The 20214-nt window shown below is 45.8% G+C and overlaps 1 protein-coding gene across 1 annotated transcript in view; it reads right to left on the bottom strand.

The window, feature by feature from the left end:
* LOC117213166 (homeobox protein Nkx-2.4) overlaps positions 1–20214 on the bottom strand; it is a 30389-nt gene that overhangs the window by 6069 nt on the left and 4106 nt on the right. Inside the window, exons 2-3 of the mRNA XM_033458518.1 lie at positions 19378–19682; positions 4281–4367 (exon numbers count right to left, since the gene is read on the bottom strand). Of these exons, the coding sequence (XP_033314409.1) occupies positions 4281–4367; positions 19378–19682 (392 nt within the window). The remainder of the gene's footprint in view (positions 1–4280; positions 4368–19377; positions 19683–20214) is intronic.

The following is a 20214-nucleotide window of genomic DNA, read 5'->3' as shown; positions in this document are numbered from 1 at the left end:
AAAAGCTGGGCTCTACCAGTGGCACAGCTTTTTCCCTCCTTCGTTCCTCCTCCTCCTCCTCTAAAACCACTACCACCATGAAACAGACCAGCCCGACGCGACGGCCGTCTACGTCTCGTTTCTTTACAGAAGCCTCGGTCGAACAAAGAACCAACGAGAAGAGATATTAAAAGATTTCTGCCGGGACCTCTCATTTCCGCGACGAATGGAATTCAATGGGTTCCGTAAACGAGGAAGTGGTTTTTAAATTTAATAACCGATGTTTTACCACGAGTGTAATTACATTAGGCGATCTCTCGATACCCGGCAAACAGCTCTCGCGCCCTCTCCCTCCCAAAAAAGCGTGAAAACCAGGCCACCGATTTCTCCTCCTGCGATTCCTGCATTTCCCGAGACGTATAAAAGATGAATCGAGATTTCTGTCTTCTGTCGTAAGGATGGTATCGAGAGTTGACGCAAACGACAGTTTTCTATCGGGTTCGATGAAATATTTTAAAACTCTCGCAAATTCGTTCGAACGCGTACATTGACTCGAATAGTATATTCCGTCGAAGACAGAATAATCGATGTAATTATTTTGTATTTATTCCATCGTATCTTAAAGCGAGAAAATTTCAATTTCGCTGTATCCTGGCCGGTTGTCGAGACGGACAGAGTAAAATTCGATCAAAGCGGCTTCGTTACTTTCGAACGATTCGCTATTTCCACGCTCCAGACACGAATATGTCGCAGGCGTTCGGCTTAATCTCGATTGCAACACGGAGTTACAATCGATGGGTCGAAAGATCGGCGGCTCGCGTCTCCAGGGGAGGGTTAATCGATATCAATAGTAGTAGTATTGGTAACCCCGATTCGCGTCCAGGTGTTGTGCATGACTGTACTCACGGCAAGATGGCGACCGGTCCTCGAGCACCCGTTTCCGCGCTCCCTGCAGGATACCTCTCCACCCTTCTCCTCTCTCGTTCTCTCTTTCTCTTTCTCTTTTTCTTTCTACTTCTCCTTCTCACCCGCTCTCTCTCTCTCTCTCTCTCTCTCTCTGCCCCGTCTTTTTCTTTCTCTTTCCTTTTCTCGTGTTCGCTCGCTCGCGCTGCCACTTGAAATTTTTTTACCGCCGCGAGGGGAGGAAATGGAATAAAACGAAAGAAAGGGGAAAAAGGGGGAAAAAATCGGAGCTCTGGCTGCCAACTCGTCGTCAACGTCGACGACGACGTTGCCGTCGTAACTGCTACGTCTCCGACGCACGGTGTTTTAAACTCCGGTAAATGATTAATTCTATTCGCTGTTAACAATTTTGCTATGCGCTGACAAATATTCCCGAGTAATTTCTACTAATTTGAAAATTACAGTTTTCCCATCTAACCCTATCGAACTTGCAACAAATCCTATGGTAATTTTTTGAAAGGAATACTCTCATAGTCCGAAAACAACGACAATAAGAAGGTATCTACTTATTTGGACGATTATTGGCACAGGTATATGTATTTTGTAAGAAATCTCAAGTATTCCTCTTCTCTGTCGAATGTAACCGAGATGCAGATACCTAACGCATTTGTTTTTTTACAGGGATAACGTCAGAGGCTCGCAAGAAGAAATTAATTGCGAGAAACGGTGAAAACTGTGGAAACAGCGACGGTCGCTTAACGAAGCAAAGCAGCTGCTCTATCGTGGGACGTGCTCGCCGGGAGAAAGCTCTGTTTACGCGAAAGATCTAGTTTCTCTATTAAGAAAACTATCTATGGGAGGTATCCCTATTGTACGACACGCTAATAATACTGTAACTGCCACGCCCAATGCGTATGTTGCAATTTCGCGTCGTGGTGTGCACGCGATTCTGGCCACCCAATTACACGTACCATCGAGCAGATCGAGATAATAAAATGAGAATGCCGTACGGAGAAATAGTAAACACGGTATTGAATTGAAATAGAGATTACGGTACGTTCGCTGTCATGGAGAAGTAGAGAAAGAAACAACAAATCGCTATAGAAGAAGAGAAAGAAGCGAGAAAAAAAGATAGGGAATACGATAGAGAGATGAATGGAAACAGAGTCTACGGGGACCACGAAAAACTAACGAGTAAATTATGGGGCGGCTGCTCGTCCTAGCGTGGACGAATCGAGGGGAAAGGACGGTTTACAGATCGGGCCACCGGATAACTTTCAGCACCATTAATGTTCTATGGGTGTTTACGAGCCGCCGCTTGGCGGCGACTATGTCGACCCTACTTAGGGACAAGATCGATCGCGATCTAAATACATAACTCTATTTGTTACGCGCTTGAAGATCGAAATAGAAAATTGATACACTCTGCGAGTGTGACGAACGTTCTTCGGGAAACTACCTGTCGCACAAGAACGATATTCTAAAAGATGGATCGTGTGAATCAAGAGCAAAAGTTATCCAAAGTTGACGTTAAATCCAAGGTAGTATATATATAAAGAACGAAATTTGAGATCCAATATGAGAGCAGATGGCCGCCGCGTCGCAAAGCTGGATATGGCGCGCACACGGTAATAACACGATATCGAGGACGGATCGAAACACAGAGAATGACTTTGATCCCCGTCACCCGCGAAAGTGGTTTTGCACGAAAATCGCTCGTCGTGTATGCTCGTTGCCATCGAAATTCGATGAAACGGTGAAAGTCGACGATGACCGAAAAAAGCGCTATGAAAATCCGCTTACGTCGAAACGCTATTCCGCGCGGAGTGTCGCTCATGTCGGTACAGGTATTCTTTAAAAAAATATTTTTAGCACGAACAAAACACGCCGGTGTAGAGGGAATAGGGAAAAAGGAAACGTTAACGAAGTAGCTGGATAGAAACGACTAAAAAACATTTCCAAGAAGCGTGTTACACGTTCCGTGACCGTGCAAGAAATTCATTTCGAAGCGCAAAAAACTGACGGAGAACAAATAATCGACGTCATGTTGACACGAAAATGATTTTCAGCGTGAGCGAAACGACACGACACGCCGATTCCCGCTAACTCGAATCGGACGATTTGCCGCTAATGCATGCCGGGACATCCGTGATCTCGCATACTCGTTCGTACCCGGCTGTAATGTATTCATCAGGACGGATCTGTGTGTATCGGCACGATCGCCGTCTTCTGACATCTCTTTTGAATGTTACTGCAGAGGAGGAGAGGGAGCCGCTGCAGAGACGATTCGTATTCGTCAGTGCGTGCGACGAGATGGAGACAGGGCACGTTTTGAACTTGCAATTACGATATCTCGGGAATCTGGCGCGTCATTATTAGAGCCGATAAAAAAAGGGAGAAGAGAGAAAAGGAAGGGTAGAGAAGGGGGATTTCTATGGGCGCGAAATAATATCGTCGGATTCGTGCGCTTTCGAAATCCATAACTTTGAAACTATCTTTGTTATAGGTAGAATTCAATGGACCGAAATTGTTTTTTTTTTTTTATGTGATTTTATGTATAGACTGTACACGTTACGTTAAACTTTCTCGGGCAACGGTATTAACATAGATGTACAAATATTCTGTAGTTATTTCACCTAGGCTTCGAGCGTTCTAATTTGCTTACCATTCTATGTACATTGTCGGTATTACTGGTCAATGAATCGCGAGCTCGACGAGACTCAGACGGAATTCTGTCGCTCGTTGGAAGATGAAAAACATTAAAAAACGTAACAGGATATACATGGAAAAGGACGGAGGAAAAGAAAAACAAAGAAATAGAGGTAAAAAATAAAAATCATATTGCAACAGCCAGTCGCTGAAACATCGTGGTAATTACGTGTTTAACACAGACGATTTTATGTTGCAGGGAGGTCGGTATTCCTGCAAAAATTTCGGCTGGAATAACGAAATGAATGCAGAATCGCTTCGAGTCGGTCGAGTGGCCCACTCGAAACGAAATACGATGTGGATGCGAGGATCCGCGCCGCGTCCGGAATATTTTTCATTTAAAAGCATTTCATTTCGAAACGCTCGATATTTTGTCGTGTGTCTCGCCGTTTCGAAATCCCTCGGGAAATCCGATCTATCGAGGACGCGTATTATTATCACACGAGAAACGGTCGAACGACAGAGTTTAATTTAATCCTTGCCCCTCTCCCCTCCTCCACCCACTCCCACTCCCACTCCCCCTCACTCTCTCCCTCTCTCTCTCTCTCTCTCTCTCTGTGCCTTCCTCCTCTTTTTTACCCCGTCTTTTTCTAGAAATGTCTTTCTTCGACGTTACTATTTTTCTGGTGCGACTCGTTCGATGTATTCGGACTAATATCTTTATGTTTCTTTTTTTAACAGGTAGTTACCTGATTTTGAGCATTCTGTTCGGCCATCGCCTTCTCCTTCGCTTGCCTCTTGCACTTGTATCGGTGATTTTGAAACCATATTTTCACCTGTAACGTGAAAAAGGAATTGTTCCTGTTAGTATGGAATTTTATTGGCAGAAATGATTAGAAAAGAAGAAAAGGAGGTAGTAAATCGCCCGTACGAAGCCTATGCTAATGAGAATATCTTTTTGACATTTCTGAAACAAATAAAAATTGAAAATATCAAGAGCAAGCAGAGTTCGGATTGCGATACCAGATGCTTCGAGTCGAAATTTTCCTTTTTCCCCGTTTCTTAAAAAAGCTGGGACGCATCTTTGACGCGCGGACTGTCACCAGGTAGGAACTGAAATATTTTTACAAGGGGGAGCGAGTGCGAGCCTTTTGTAGCGTGTGTACGTTTCGAGTAATCTGGAACGATTCGTGGCCCCCTTGAATTCATAATCCATGGTTATTATAAGTTTGTTATTTCTACGAGAGGGATTTAACGCTTCGCTCACTTTGCTAGATACTTTGAACAACGATCTTTTCACGCCTCGCTATCGGTTTCTTTTCGATACATGTTTTATTTTACATTTTTTTTTTCTCAAATTTTAATTGATGAAATAAATAAGTAAAATAAAGAATAAAAATCTCTGCTTTCTCTTAGAAAGCCCATGGATTTTAATCCTGTTTCATCACGCAATTCCAGAACGACAAAATGGATGGCGAAATACCAAATTTCCGCCAATCGAATTGCCAGAAGCGGAAGTTCTGCCGGTTTAATTTCTCCCATGCACGATGTCAAAAGGAAAACGCAGCAGTTTTATGAAGTTTGGGCCTAGGAGCAGTCGTGCTCTCGTTCAAAATCGCTTTTACGGCAATTGAACGCGATTAGGGAAGCCGACCGTGCGGACGGGATCGAAATCGGCATCTGCTTATGACAGCGGCGCGTTATAATCCGTATTGTACATTATGCCACGTTCACAGGGGCGCGTCCCGATCATCGTGGCATTGTCGTCGAGCGACGAAAACAATGCCCTTCGTTTCTGTCGGCCGATTTAATCCTTAACACGAGCTTGCTAGGATAACGTCGCTTGCGTTAAATCGTTGGCCACGTTTAGAACGTTATACGAGTATTGCGAACGTATCTGCGATGATCCGGTAAAACTGTTCAGTTCGTTTGTTAGTTTCGCTTTTTCTTAGCAAAAGAAAAGGCAAAGTCTTTCTACGGTAGTGCGTGTACAGGGATTAGCGCATAGTGAATGGAGTAGGGATGCATTCACGAACATAAGGAAACAGCAGATCGAACGATTTTAAAAAAAGGAGGACAAAGGAGTAAATTAGAGGCATGTGCGAAAGGTACGCCTAAGCTCGATCTTTATCGCACGTATCAAAGGCGAGTCCGACCTATATGTTGCCTTGCCTGTAACCTCCTACTCGAGTGGTTGTAACCCGCTGCGATCCCCATGTGTAGCCGCCCCGTGTAACCCCCATTGTCGGAGTTATGCGCGCCGTAGAATGCAACGAAAGCACTTTAAGGGGCCCCGCGCAGTAGACCGTGTCTCAAGAGCCTGCCACCGTCTGTCTAATTCTTTGAATATTAGCGGGATCGACCACCCTCGAAAATTCTTGCTCCCCCTTCGAGGCAGCGCTCGTTCGCCGCCTCGCGTGTACGCCACGAATACCGATCGTTCTATGACGAACACGATTTTCCAATTGCCCTTCTCTCGAGTGATTACCCATTACGATATTTCCAGGAATACTTGTACCTGCCTGTTACAATAATCGATGTTTTAGTTTATCGTCTTTTACGAGTTGGCTCTTGAATTAAGCGTTATGGGGAAAAATCAACAACTGTTGTGAGCGTCGAGTACCAACGAGCGAGTAAGTGTACGTTTTACTCATTTACTAAGTAGTCTTCTATGTCCCTCTAAACTCCAATGCTTGTTTTATTTTTTAAAAGGTTTCCCGAGTAAAATTAGTTATGCTTTCAGTTTTAATCTGTTATCGAAGCTGTTAGCGAGAAGACGGCAACGACGATTAATAATACATCTTCAAGAACCGTGGACAGCATTTACTTTTTACAAATACATCTCTAGTCCCATCTGTATTTGATTGCGCCTTATCAAAGATCAAAATTTTCCATTGGAAACGTCGGCTCCGATTAATTCAGCTCGTTCCCGGCAGCGAGCATAACGCGCATAAATCGCTCGTAATGGAAGAAGGTGACGACTGGTTGTAAACAACGGAAAGAAAGGGAAGGAGCGAAGGTCGCGAAGAAAAGCGCTTTGAATCCGCCGGTGGTGAGCCCTTCCGCGCGACTTTCCGCGTGTGTTTTGTAGTACGACTGATGCGTAGGGCGGAGAGACCTTATCTAAAAGCCACGAAGAGGTACTAGACGAGGCAAGTACTCTCTCGCCGCTCCCATTCGTTAATTCCTTTTCCACCGATAATCCACTCGTCGAAGCCCGTGGAGTTTCGGGCGTGCGGCGACTTCGAGAGGTCTACAAACAGCCTTGCTTGCCTCAACGCGTTCTTGCATTCTCCACTTTCGCGTGTCACCCGCTCGTTTCGCCGTTCCTTTTGTCCTGGCTAAAACCTTGTTACTGTTTTCGCGTTTGACTTCTTTCGAGCAACTTTTGCATCCGCGGGTCGTGACTCGTGTCGTGAGATTTGTCGAGATGAGATTTTAATCGAACGATCGACGCTATACAGAGAGTGGGAAATATATTATCCGGAAAATGTGCAGAACTTCCAGCAATTCGTATTGAGCACGTATCGATATCTGCGATCGTGTTCGAGCCATAAACGTATAGGCAACGACAGTGAAAGATCCGACGAGATGAAGACGGGATGAACCGTCGGAGAGAATTGTTATTTCAAGGGAACGGCCTGTCCGTCAGTCCGTTTGTCCGTTGCTCCCGCAACGGCGCGGTGTGTAAACAGAGAAAGTTGAACGAGATAGGGATATAACTGGTGTGTACTCGCAGACCACGGAGGAAAGAAATTCGTGGCGAATACCGACTCTCGACGAGGAGAGCAACTTTCGTGTCTATAAAGTTTAGAAACCAAGCCGAGCTTACGAATAACTGGACAACTCGATATCACCTTCGTCGGTACGCGACTCTTACTTTGAAGGCAATCGAAAAATTTATTATCTACGGTATCGCGTTATTATTATTTCGATTTTCTTCCATTTCCGTTCTTTCCATTTTTTCCATTCTTACGATCGTTAAATATAAAACCTATTCTTTCAGAAAAAATAATCTATCAAATGGCTGCTTGTACGAAACGAATGAAAGGAAAGGAGGAACAACTTGTTTATTTTCGATGGGTACGACGAATCCGATGCGAAAAGGCAGCAGGGCCCGCAGGGGTCCGACCGAGGTTTACTCAACACCGAGAAAGGGGGAGCTTAACTTTAACTTTCGATTAACTCGTGGTTAACTCTCGTTCAGCCAGGTAAATGAAACGCCTCCCGTAACCGTTCGAGCGGATCTGCGAACACCCTGCGCTTTTCTTCTCTTCCGCATACATCCTAAAAGGTCTGCCGACAAAGACCTGTCGACACGTTCCTTCGAGCTAATTGACAGTAACGAGCTTTTTCACGGCTGATTTAAGCTTGACAACTTAATATTGACCGTAGAGTCAACATTTTCAAGAAGTTGCAACCAAAATAACTGCCTTCTCCTAGTATGCTATATAATAGATCGCATAGAAGCTGTACAGAAGTTTTCGAAGCTCCTGTTTCAACGCAGCTTTTTCTGCGATCATCCTCGACGAACGTAAACCTTTTTAAACGAATTCCTTTCCACCATAGATACGGACATCGGAACCGACCGATCCTGAACTTTGTTCCATTTCGCTGATATTTGAACGATTCGATTCCACTCGGAAAATTTCCAGCTTTTAACCGGCGATTATCCATTTGACACGAGGTCGCTTCCGCACGGACTATTCGTCTCTTACTTCGACGTTAATTGGCGTATCGAATAGCGATAAATCCGGAGGGCAGTTCATCAAAGCGCGGCGGAGAACATGTAACATTTGGGAGGAACATGGAGTACCTGTTTGGCTTATGTTCGACAGAGGCCGGAGTTCGTACATCCGTTCCGGCAGGGAGTATGCGGTTAAAGTGGACGATTGATCAAGTTAGCGTAACGTCATTACGTCGCGTACATCGAGGGTTCACGCAAAATCACCACCACCACCACCACCACCACCATCGTAAGCAACCGAGTGGTATCGGGCGTCGCCACCCTTCGTGGCCTCGCTAACTGTTTCCTCGGGCAATTTCATCCGACACCAACTTTCGACGGATTATCCGTTGGAAACCCCACGCAGCCTCGGGCTACTGGATAATTCACGGGGCTCGTTTCGATGTTGCTCGAAAGAAAGACGCGTGTAATTGACGAGAATTGCCACTCGAGGTGTTCCGAACCGTTTCTGAACGCATCCGCTGGCCTCGGGCAGCGCGGTTGATTGTCTTCTCTAATCTATTGTTGTTAGGGGTGTACGGAGGATGTTGATATTCCTTCCTTCCTTCCTTCCTTTCTTCCTTCCTATTCTCTCGGTGTAATCGAGCTAGCGTGTAAATAGCACGCGTTTTTCGATTTTTATCTCTACCAGTTTACAAAATGATTTGTATTAAATAGGATACCGAAATTTTGTCTTTTACAAACAGCGTGTGATATATAAGCGAACGAAAGGGGCTGTTTTAAAATCTCGGATATATCCCTTCGTTACTACCAACTATTCTTCTATTAAATCGACAATTCCAATTATTTGCAGAGGGAGTTGGCGCGAAGGAAAAATCGCAGGAAAAAGGGATTACATTTGCGAGGCTTGACTTTAGTCACAGATGTGTTTCCACCGCAAAGTGCAAGGAACCGCAACGATGAGCTTGCGAATACCAGGATCAAGCAACGTCAAATTATGATTAGGGCTGTTAATTGTCCCGTGTTGACTCTTCTGAGTGGTGGCCCGTGGGCAAACACGATTCCCGCCTCCCTTTTGTTGTTTTAACTCAATACCATCGGGCCGGGGATGACTTACCGATTACTAGTCGGATGTCTGAAAACCTGGGGTCTACGGCCCGGCAAATAGAAATGACTTTCCAGTTTCTCTCAAACGAGCGAGTGAACTAATTCGCGTTCAACGTGAACGAACAAACGTCTCTTTCTCGTTCTTCAACGATGGAAGGTGAATACATGCTTTAAATTTCTCCAAAATATGTAACTTTTGTGTTCACACACTTTGAATATTGGAAAGGATAATTTTTTTAATCTCAGAATACTTTACAGGAAAAGAGAGAGAGAGAGAGAGAATTGTATCCGATCAATTGCATTTACAAATGTCTAAACAATTTAAAGAAGAAGATTTGATGAAATCGCGAGGACCATTGGACCAGCCTTTTCGCTCGTGATCGCACTTTTCCGCCCTCTAATTTCTTCGTCGTTTCACGGCAGGGATGATCCAATAGCCTGGGAAGCGGATGTTTGCGGTTCAAAATGTATGCACCCTCGCATACCGTCCCGGAGGTGCAGCGGGATTACAAAAGAACGGGTCCGCGCAGTTCTACAGTACGCGTAGCGCAAAAAGAAATTGGTGGCGTATTACGCGACAGGCACGTTCGAGTGTATTTACAATACACTCGTAAAGCTGCCTCTTCGTCGCGATAATTGACGCAAACACGGCGAAAAACTCATAAGACGACGGCTGTATCGCGTAGGTCTGTCCGCATTGGAAGAACAATTGTTGCCGATTATTTTCAAACAGCTGGAGAGACTGCTTAGAAACACTAGCGGAATCCTTTCCGTTGCGATCAATGCACCATTTATGCGAGGTTTCGTCGTACAAGTAGAAACGTAGAAAACAAACGTAGGTATAACTTCTAGCATTCCGTTAATATCACTGCCTTACAACGTAACCTCTTCTAATCTAAGATTTTTACAGAGAGACTTTCGAAGCACGTTAATATTCCTTTAAATACCGTATCAAAAGTTTAAAGAGTTGCAGGGATTTATGAATCTATCGTCGTTTCGATGCCAACAAATGTCACTTAAGATCTGCCAACTCGGCCGTTACCTTGACCAAAATCGATTGGTAAATTAAGCTAGTCAAGATCGGTCGTTGCGTGTCAAATAACGACGCTTCTTCTTTACCACGTTTCTACGTGTCTAATAGACTTATACAGATTCGTTCTTCTCTCAGGTCGTCGACGCTGCTACCTCAAGTGCTTGTAACCGATCGCCGACTTTTGCAGTGACCTGTAGGTTCCATGGGAAGACGAGGAAAAAGAGAGGAACGCAATTACGCCGGCCACATGCTGCCGGTGTGCGTGGCGATGGCGCGGTATGACGCGGGGGCGGCCGCAAAAGCCGACGACATATTCATGCGTGCGTTATTATGCGAGGGAGCCGTGAGTGCACTCGAGAGATACGCGCACGCGTTCCACGACGTCCAATTAACCGCACGCATTTCGTCACCAAAGGAATTTCACGCGTGGAACGCGCGCATGCCCGCCTCGATCCTTCAAGATCACTTCCGATATCTTCGAACATAGAACCTAAAAAAGGTACATCTTTGCGGTGATATGTTAAGTAAAACATCTCCGTTTCTCGACTACGTAAATATCTGCTGGAAATCTCAACAAGTCTAGATTAGTCACCTAATTCGATCAACGTCTTTGAAATAAAAGAGGAACTTTAATCGTCACGAACAACGATATTAAATAGTTTTTAATGGAAATCGCAGGCCAGACACATTAGCTGTTTTCTTGTTAATTAATTTCTTGTGCCAAGATGCAGGGTCGACGCAGCGATCCTAGCACGTGAACAGCTTTACTCGCGGTTGTCGAAAACTTTCATGGCGAGAAAATTTTCACGGCTGACACTTTTCCACGGGTGTTTCGTCCAGTCGACGATCCGTTTCCCGTCTTTGGGACGACGCTGTCCCTCTCTCTCTCTCTCTCTCCCCCTCACTCTCTTCTTCCTCTTCGTCGCATCATCCCCTACTCCCCATGTCTCCTTGGCGCGGGACACACAGATGCGTCCCTCCATTTTGCGCTCGCATTGTTACTCCAAGTGCAGTCTCCCCATTGTTACAATGGCTGGCCACTCCTGGCATTGTTGCCGGTATTGTTATTATTATCACTACTGTTACCGGTTGCGGCCGACCGGCGAATGGAGAAGAGGAGAGCCAGCTGCTTCGTCGAGTGCCGCATTAGAGGCAAATTACACTCCCTCTGGCCCGCCTTCCTCTCTCTTTTTCTCTTTTTCACTATGTCCCTCCAGGCTGGTTATCTCGTTCTTTCTCAGTTACATTCTGGATTTCACCCCTTTTTCAAGCTCGAAATTTCGAATGGTCGATCGGTATCGGATTCGAACGAAAGATGCCTACCGAATGCTATCAACCTCTCTCGAACATATTTCGTACAACCACATTCTCTTCTAGCATTTATTATCAATCTTTTAGCTTCTTCGACGCTCGCATAAAACTCCTAAGCTTTTTAGGATCGTTTTGCCAAATGAAATAGCGTATTGTTATGTCTTCGCGGTTACATAATTCAATGATCGAGACCGCGTGAACTCGATACGTGCGATAATGCTCTTTAGAGCAGCCTGCGACAAGTTCTCGGTCAAACCTCCCGTCATATCCTATCCGATGATCGCGGAGCAAGAAGGCAGAGCGGAAAACGGGAACGAAGAAAAACGGCACGAGAAACCGACGTCATCCAGGATGCATAATTAATCGGTCGCTACGTGGACGAATTAAACGAGCAATTCGAAGCACGAAATTGATCGCAACAATTTAATCGCGAGAGGCCGCGCAACGGGTCTCCGCAAATTATGCCCGGTGAGTTACAACGAGTTTAAAGCTCGTTAAAACGCGAAAGACCGACCTGTGCGGGAGAGAGAAGTTAATTAGAAGGAAGTAAAAAAAGGAAAGAGAAAGGAAAAAGAAAAAATGAAACGTGATGGAAATGAAGGAGAGAGGGAGAGAGAGAGAGAGAGAGAGAGAGAAGAGAATTTATATCAAGGGGAATTTAGACGGCCTGCCGCGCGGCTGGCGAGCATGGCGAAAGAGGGAGACATTAATTAAAGTGCAAAAAACGTGCGGCGAGTCTGATCAAAAGTTAAATAATTAATAGAAACCGCGAAGTTCAGGCGAGATCGCGGATTAATGAAAAATCACCGAAGTGCGGAATTCGCGAGTCTCGAAACCGGTGGACGAAACAATCGCCGCTCGCCTTCCATTGTTTCCTCTTGAACAATGACGATTGACGTTATTGTTAGCGCCAGCCAGATCGTCCACTGGCTCCTTCTGCTACGGCTTTCGACCGGCGAATGAAACGTTTCGAACGTCGCGTCGCGTCGCGTCGAATACCTGGACAATCGAGTTAAGGTGCTTCGACGTAAACATCCAACTTGAAAATGGGATTTTGGCTGCTAGAGCATTTCCATCGCGGTGAATTTACGTTTATCGTCTTAGAGTTGATCCATTGGTAAAAAAGGACTTTGCAAAGTAAACGGATACTTTGAAAGTAAAGCAAATGCGAGCTCGCGAAACGATTATATTCGAGGAGCGTTCGATGTTCTTAAAAATAAACTAACGAAAAAGTTTAAAAGCACCATCGCGAAATCCTCTCAAAAGATTAAAAGAGAAAGAGTATTTTTATTACTCGAGATTTTGGTCCTTTTTCGCAAAGATTCTATTTATATTTTAGTCACGGAAGAAAGGAAATTTGACGAGAAGGCTGCTTCGCAAATATTGTTCCACCTTCGAGCAACCCTGTATAAACGTTTTGCATGCTGTGTATAGATTAGAAAGGAATATTAGATGGTTCTATATGCACATGCAAGGGGCGGATCTGGCCAAGCTCGCTATAAATTTGCTCGTCCATCGAAGGAGCCTTTAATACTGTTTACGGATAGCTCAAGCTTTTAAGGTATTTTATCTTGTCCTTACGTAAATTGTCCCTTATCTGACGACATAAAAGTCGACTAGCACGGTAAATTTAATGTTCGAATTTCAGGATCAATTGGATCGAATGTTTTCTGTCCAAATATTACGCAATTGCAACGTGGAGAGACTATCGATAGCCGAATATCCACGTTCCAGACAGACATCGATGTTTCATCGTCGGAAGAAACAATAGGTTCGGTCGAAATAATGGAATATTATTCTATCGTAAGAAATTACAGTTGGAAAGAAAAAAGCGTGTAATGCATCTTTCCTACGGCAGTAAGATACACAAAGATGAACAAAGATACGAGGACGGGGATTTTTCAGCAAAGAAGATTTCTCGTCGGAAAAACGCTTGCCCGGAAAAAAAAAAGGAAGACGAGGGTGGAAAGAAGAAGGGGTAGGTACGAACGAACCGTGACAACTTAGCGCACGAGCCTTGCGATTCAACCACGGAGATAATCGTAATAATGGGTTTGCCTACCACCGAATCTACCCTCTTCGACTTTACACAGCAACCCCAATAGGAGGAGCACCGAAGAGGACTATGCGAGTTCAATGTCGTGCAAACACGCGAAACGCCTCGGCGATTCCTCGGCGAAATGATCGACAGGATCGCAGATCTTCTCTTTTCACGCGTGACACCACCTCTTTAAACGCCGTTTCTTTTGGGTCTCGTGGATAACGTTCGATATTCCGGAACCGATCGCACTTGAACGTAGAAACGACGAAACGAGTAAATTTATTTCAGGTGAAGCGACGTAATATTCCCGGAGAACTGCTACGGTTATGGAAAAAGGAGAAGATGGTCGCTATTTTTGGCGGAAAAATCGAAAGGCAGCGAGAAATCTAAGCTGTGTTTTTCGGTTAAGATTCGCGAAGAAATCGTAAACCAAAATGGTGACGGAAACAACGGACGCAACAACGAGAGAATGATCGAGATTCTCTATCGTTGTGTTCCTCATCGGGATCCATCGTCATCGAGCTGAACGAGCAGAAAGGAATCGGTGCTTCTCGTCGTCGTTCGTCGAGTGCTCGTCTCGTTACTCGAAACGGGGTCGATTTTGCGTGACGTTCTCCCGGAAACGATCGATGCGGCACTTTGGCCCGTCGATCGGGCAAACGACAGGCGGAAAATTCCTTTTTTTTTTCTTTTCTGCTTGCTTCTCCTTCCTTCTTCCTATTTTTTTTTTTTCTTTTTTTTTTGGCATCTCTCGATTCTTCGCAAGCTCTCGAAAGTGTGCTCGCGTCGAACTCGTGGCTCGAGTGTCTTGAAGAGCGCAGATCGGTATATCTTCTTTTCGTTCGTTACGTCGTTCGACTCGTTAATTCAGTATCGATTCTCGATCGCGTCCCAAAGAATCTTCCTCGAGGACCGTCGAGTCCGCAATAGCCTTTTCTCGCGATGAAAAAATCTCCGTCTGTCTTCTCATTTGGCTCGACTATCTCGAACGTAACTTGGAAGCTTTCACGGATTTTCAGCTGTCTTTAAACGTCGCAGTTCGCTTGCAAAAATTATCTCGATCTAAGGAAACAGATTTATCCGTAGATTAATCGAGCATCGAGTATCGGAAATTTTGATTCGAGGATTTTGTAGATGGTTTTCGAATGGAAGAAAGTAAACACGCGATAAGAAAGATCTTCACGAACGGAACGCGTGATACCGAATTTTCCTCGGTAGATACATTTTTCGCGTATGACGCGAAGCTGTATTTCTGTAATATGTTTTCAAAACGAGCAGGTAACCCGAATGTCGTCAATCTCCTTTCAGAACGGAGTAGAACGTAATCTCGGAGTTTGTACAGCACTTCAAAGAAGCGATAGACATCGTACGTGGTTCCGTATGAAACTTATCCAAAAAATTCCTCATAGAATCTTTGGAAGAGAAAGAAGAAGAAGAAGAAGAAGAAGAACAAACAACAGAACTCAGACGATCGGAACAACAATTACCGATAATATTCGAGCACCACACGAGTCTCCGCTTCGCAGAAACGCTTCTCCCGCTCGTAGCAACGCGACCATGCTCCACTTCTTCCGACCTTTCCTCGTGTAATATCGCATTCGAGACGGCGCGAGGGCACGTAAGATTCACAGAGCTCTCACATAATGATTCGTTAGTCTCCCCGTGCAGCCATCGTGGGCTACCTACGGAGAGCACGACTTCGTACGTAGACTTCGAGTGGCCGTAAGTGGATGGTACCGCAGGGTGGCGGCGCAGATACACACACATACACACACACACACAGTACATCTACACGTATATACGACAAACCGGGAGCTCGTTTGGTCTCTATTTGTCCCCAGAAGTTCAAGAGTCCGCTATATATATACATATAGGTGCGCATACACGTAAGAATATATACAGGTATACACGCGTACACACGCGTACATATATAAAACCATCAACTCCCAGCCGCGTTTCGTATCTCTTTCTCTGCTTCGCTATCTCTCCTTCGAACGTCTCTTTCCGCGTCCCGTTTCCGAGGCTGGCCTTCATGGCCGGCATTCACGGCTCGGGCGAGATCCGAGTACCATCGAGTCCGAAACTCGTTATCGAAACTTAGGTGCGCGCGAGCGCAAAACAGCGGACTCGCCCCTGGCGAAAGCACGCGAAAATCCGCGGCTGATTGCAATCAGCCCTCTTTGCGAACTTCCGCGCTCGATTCCGCGTAGATTTCGCCGAGTCACGGACTCGGGGGAGCCCCGACGACTTCCGGTTTAGGGAGCAACGCGCGAGCGCACACCTTCCGCTCGGCATAGGTTGCGTTCAAAGTCTCGTTTCCATTCTCTTCTCGCAGTTAGCGAAAAGAATGGATAGAGCTTGAGGTTGACGACGATGATGATAACGATGACGACGATAGCGACGACGCCCACGGTGACGACGATGAGTTGTTAAAGAAAAGGGAGGAGAGAAGAACGAGGAGACGAAGTAGTTTTTGTAGAACAAAGTCGCTTTAGACTCTAGAGAACGAAGCTTGTCTCGAGCATTTTACGAAAGAACGTGGTACTACGTCGATGCTATATGCTAGGATGGAACGCTATGTTGATACGATACTCGACAACCTGATATTTGCTATATCGTATCGACTGAGAAAATGGTAAGTTGGCCGCTTTTGTTACGTTTTTGTCGTTGATAATTACCGGCAGAAAGTTCGCTCGAGATACGACGTTTATGAATGATCGTAGGTCGAAAGTACTGGATGAACGACAAGCGGATTGAACGGAGAGACGCGCGGTAGACAAAACGGCAGACTGAACGAGGGGACGAGCGACCAGGATGCAACCAATGAGCTGCGCAACAATTATTTATCGTTGCCAGACTGCCGCATCGTGCCGAGCAGACCTGTCTGCCCAATGAAGATTGCTCGTTAAAATCTGATTCTGGCGGACCGCTTTAAATGGCGACCGCCGAAACGATTCGCTCGAGCCGACCGAATCGGCCCGTGTACGAACGAAACCACAGCAACATTGGTCTAATTAAACACATTAAAATGTATATATATATATGTTGGGTTTACATTAGAATTAGGGTTAGGGGCGTGAAACGAATCTTTGTTTGGGTTACACGTTGTCGTTATGCGATAGAGAAGACATTGACTAGTGCAAATACGATTATTATAGAACCGGACAAGTAACCGCGGTAGTTAGGTACTCGAGAAACTAATGACGATGATCCTAGGCTCAATAACGAATCCGCGGTCGACGGGATGATAGACGAACGTACTCGCAAAATCTAAGTCGGACGCGTGATATTCACTGGTCGTAAAGAGTTACTCCTTTCATCGATGAGATCGCGAGCGAGAATGCCTTTCCCGTCCCGATGATGCCACAGAGGAAAACTATAACGGGGTGTGTCTAAGGATACGAGATCATCGGATTCGTCGAGAAAAGCCTTCGTTCGGAAAGTAAGGGAAATCGACGTTGCCGCTAATTGGTCAATCTCCATATCGGTGGTTAGAAAAAGATGCTAGCCGCCCTCGAGGGAAAGTTGCTAGTGGGAGACGCCGCTCGTTGAAAAATACGTCTCCCCTATCTTCCCGTAGTTGGGACAAAGACTGTTTGTCCGTTTGAAGGACTTTAGTTAACTAAACCTTAAGATTTATAACGGGCCCTCGGGCTAGCCGAACATGTACCGCGGAGACGCATCGACATCTGGCAATCATCTTACTGGAAGAATAGGGTCTGCGCGTGGCTAGCCACGGGACAGAAACCGTTGGAACGTTTACTGTCGCGTGTCGCCACGAATATTTCTTTTAAGGAGAGCTATAGAATTACTCCATACCTTTGTTAGGCAAAGCGTTCATCCCGTGACCGCGGCTACGTTCGGCGACTGACTGTCGCCTCGAGCCCAAGCTCATTATCACGACTCTCGAACAATTACAATCGGATTGAATAACTACAATTGTTCAATTACAGCTATAGTAGACTCTAGGTTACAATGTTGCGGGATTATCCAAAATTCCAAAGGCTCCGGTGTTCTTTCATCTCCGACGTATATATACCGTATACGAGTATCACGAACATGGGAAACATCCTGAACAGCAGCAGTTTAATTTAATAAGAAATAATACAAGCCAAAGGAGTAAATAGGTAACGGAGTAAAGTATATCGTCGTAACAGTATCTTTTAACGAATAATTAGTGTATAGAAAAAGCTTCAGCGCGTTCAGTTTAGCCGGGAGAATTAATTTTTGATGGCCTTTTACTCGAGGCAATTTACTTTTAAGGAGCAGTTTACGTTTACTTTCGCGAGACTCGTCGCATCTTTAATCGGTGGCGATCAAGAACCGGCAATAGAGAAAAATTTCGGCTTCCTAAGATAATATTTACATGCCGTTGAGTCGGAACGACGCTCCGGCCGACGATTCTACCTGGTCGAATTCCACTTTTCGTTCTTCGAACAAACACGCCTCTTCCACGACTATTTCCGACGTATTGGCATCGTCCTTCACGATTTGCTTAACAGCCTCGCCGCTAAAGTTAGCGGACGTGTCAAATTGTCCGACTTTAACGCGTCGAACATCGCTCAAACATGGCCGACATCTACTTTCCTCAAAAATTCTACCAAGAACGATGCTCGAGAGCGTGTTTGCACTTTGGTATACCAAGCATCTGCTACAAAATACACGGAGAAAGTAAAGAACGAGGACGAAAGCGGTCTAGAATCATGGGAACGCCGTAAGTACTCGACATTTATCCTAAATTCCGTCAACTAAAATAGATAGACAGTGGCCTGACGGTTTAACGATACCGCTCGAAACATATCGGCTAATTTCAGGAATTTTCGAGCGTTCGGAAGCCCGTTTATAGCGGTAATCGAACGTCTATTCGTCGGCAGTCGCCTCGACATTTCCGGCTAACAACTCCGACGCAACCAACGCCCCTGAGGTCGATCGATCCGATTGGCCGAGAGACGTAGATACACCCACGCGTACACCCACCACCTGCTCTCTGCAATTAATCTCCTCTCAGCAATTAATCCTCATCGTGTACGTGTGTGCAAGCCTGTAAGCGTGTAAGCGTGTAAGCGTGTAGGCGTGTAGGCGTGTAAGCGTGTGTGCAGAATTTCAAGCATCGCATTCTGGTAGCAGAAGCGGCTAGACCGATCCGGCTGATCGAGATCGAGATGGATGACGTTGTCGCTACATTGTAATTGGACATGTTGAACGTTACGCGTAGCAAGCATCGCTGATGATTTACGACGCAAGACGAAATTTTAAAGCGACCAATAAGAAGATTATTTAAACGATAACGAAAAATTGATATTTTATCTTTTTGGTCGAGGCGACAAGATCGCAGAGAAAACGTGGCTCGTAACGTAGCTAAAGCGGTGGAAACGGGCTTGCGCGACCGATGCGACTGTTCGAAACAGGCTACGGAACGTACGTCGAGTATCTATCTACTACGTAACGATAAAGAATCGCTATCGCAGTCTACTTTTCTTTCGCAGACCTACTTCCATCGTCCCGACAAACTTCTCAAATTGAACACGCATCGGTGAACTAAATTTTCAGGAATTTCACGTTTGGATCGAACGTCGAATGGCAAATCGATCGTAGAACCGATGGATCGTGCAGCGATCACGCTGCATAGCCGACGGCAAACCAAGAAGGAAAACATTTAACACGTACCTGAGTGGGCGTAAGGTGAATTAGGGCGGCTAGGTGTTCCCGTTCGGGCGCGCTCAGGTATTTCTGCTGCTTGAACCGCCTCTCGAGCTCGTGAACCTGCTGCTGAGTGAACAGAACGCGACGCTTTCGTCTTTGGGGAAGGTGGGGGAATTGCATGGCGCCGACGCCCATGCCGACACCGACGCCGACGCCGACGCCCACTCCCATACCCGACGACTTGGTCACGTCGCCCATTGACTGGCCCACAGGGCAGCCGGCCATGTTGGTCCCGGCGCCCGCCGCCGCGGCGCCCATCAGCCGCGAGACTATAACAGAGCATTGAAAATATCAATGGCGATACGTTGTTTTTTTTTTCGCATTTGAAGTCGAACACAAAATAGCGATACGAAGGAAAGTAATTATCGTAGTAAGCGATCGCAATTGCTTTTATATTTTACATATGTCGAACATCGCTCTACCATACCTGTTTTATATTAGATAGAAAAAAAAGAAAAAAAAAGCAAAAATAAAATAGAACGAGAAAGACGGTTCCGTAGGAACCTGGCGCGGCACGGAACGCGACGATAGTTTCTTCGTTGCTTCCTCGCATGCTTTCGTCGTACAGCGGTACTCTCTCGGTCGATCTTCCATTACAGGAGAATGTTGGGTGCGCATTGTTGCTTGCTCGATTGCCGAAGAACGTTCGGTTGCCCGTCGGCCTACGTCGTGAAGGACGGTTCGAGATAATTTATCCCGTTGGAATCCGTGGAGGATCGCGAAGAGGAGACGAGAGGCACGCGAGACATGCCGCGAGAGAAGAGGCAGCCAGCCACAGGCGAGCGAAGGGAGAGCGAAGAT

The sequence above is a fragment of the Bombus bifarius genome, unplaced genomic scaffold, assembly GCF_011952205.1.
Source record: "Bombus bifarius isolate JDL3187 unplaced genomic scaffold, Bbif_JDL3187 scf7180000008515, whole genome shotgun sequence".
NCBI lineage: Eukaryota > Metazoa > Arthropoda > Insecta > Hymenoptera > Apidae > Bombus > Bombus bifarius.
The sequence above is the reverse complement of the archived record's forward strand: the minus strand, read 5'-3'. Positions and strand labels throughout refer to the sequence as shown.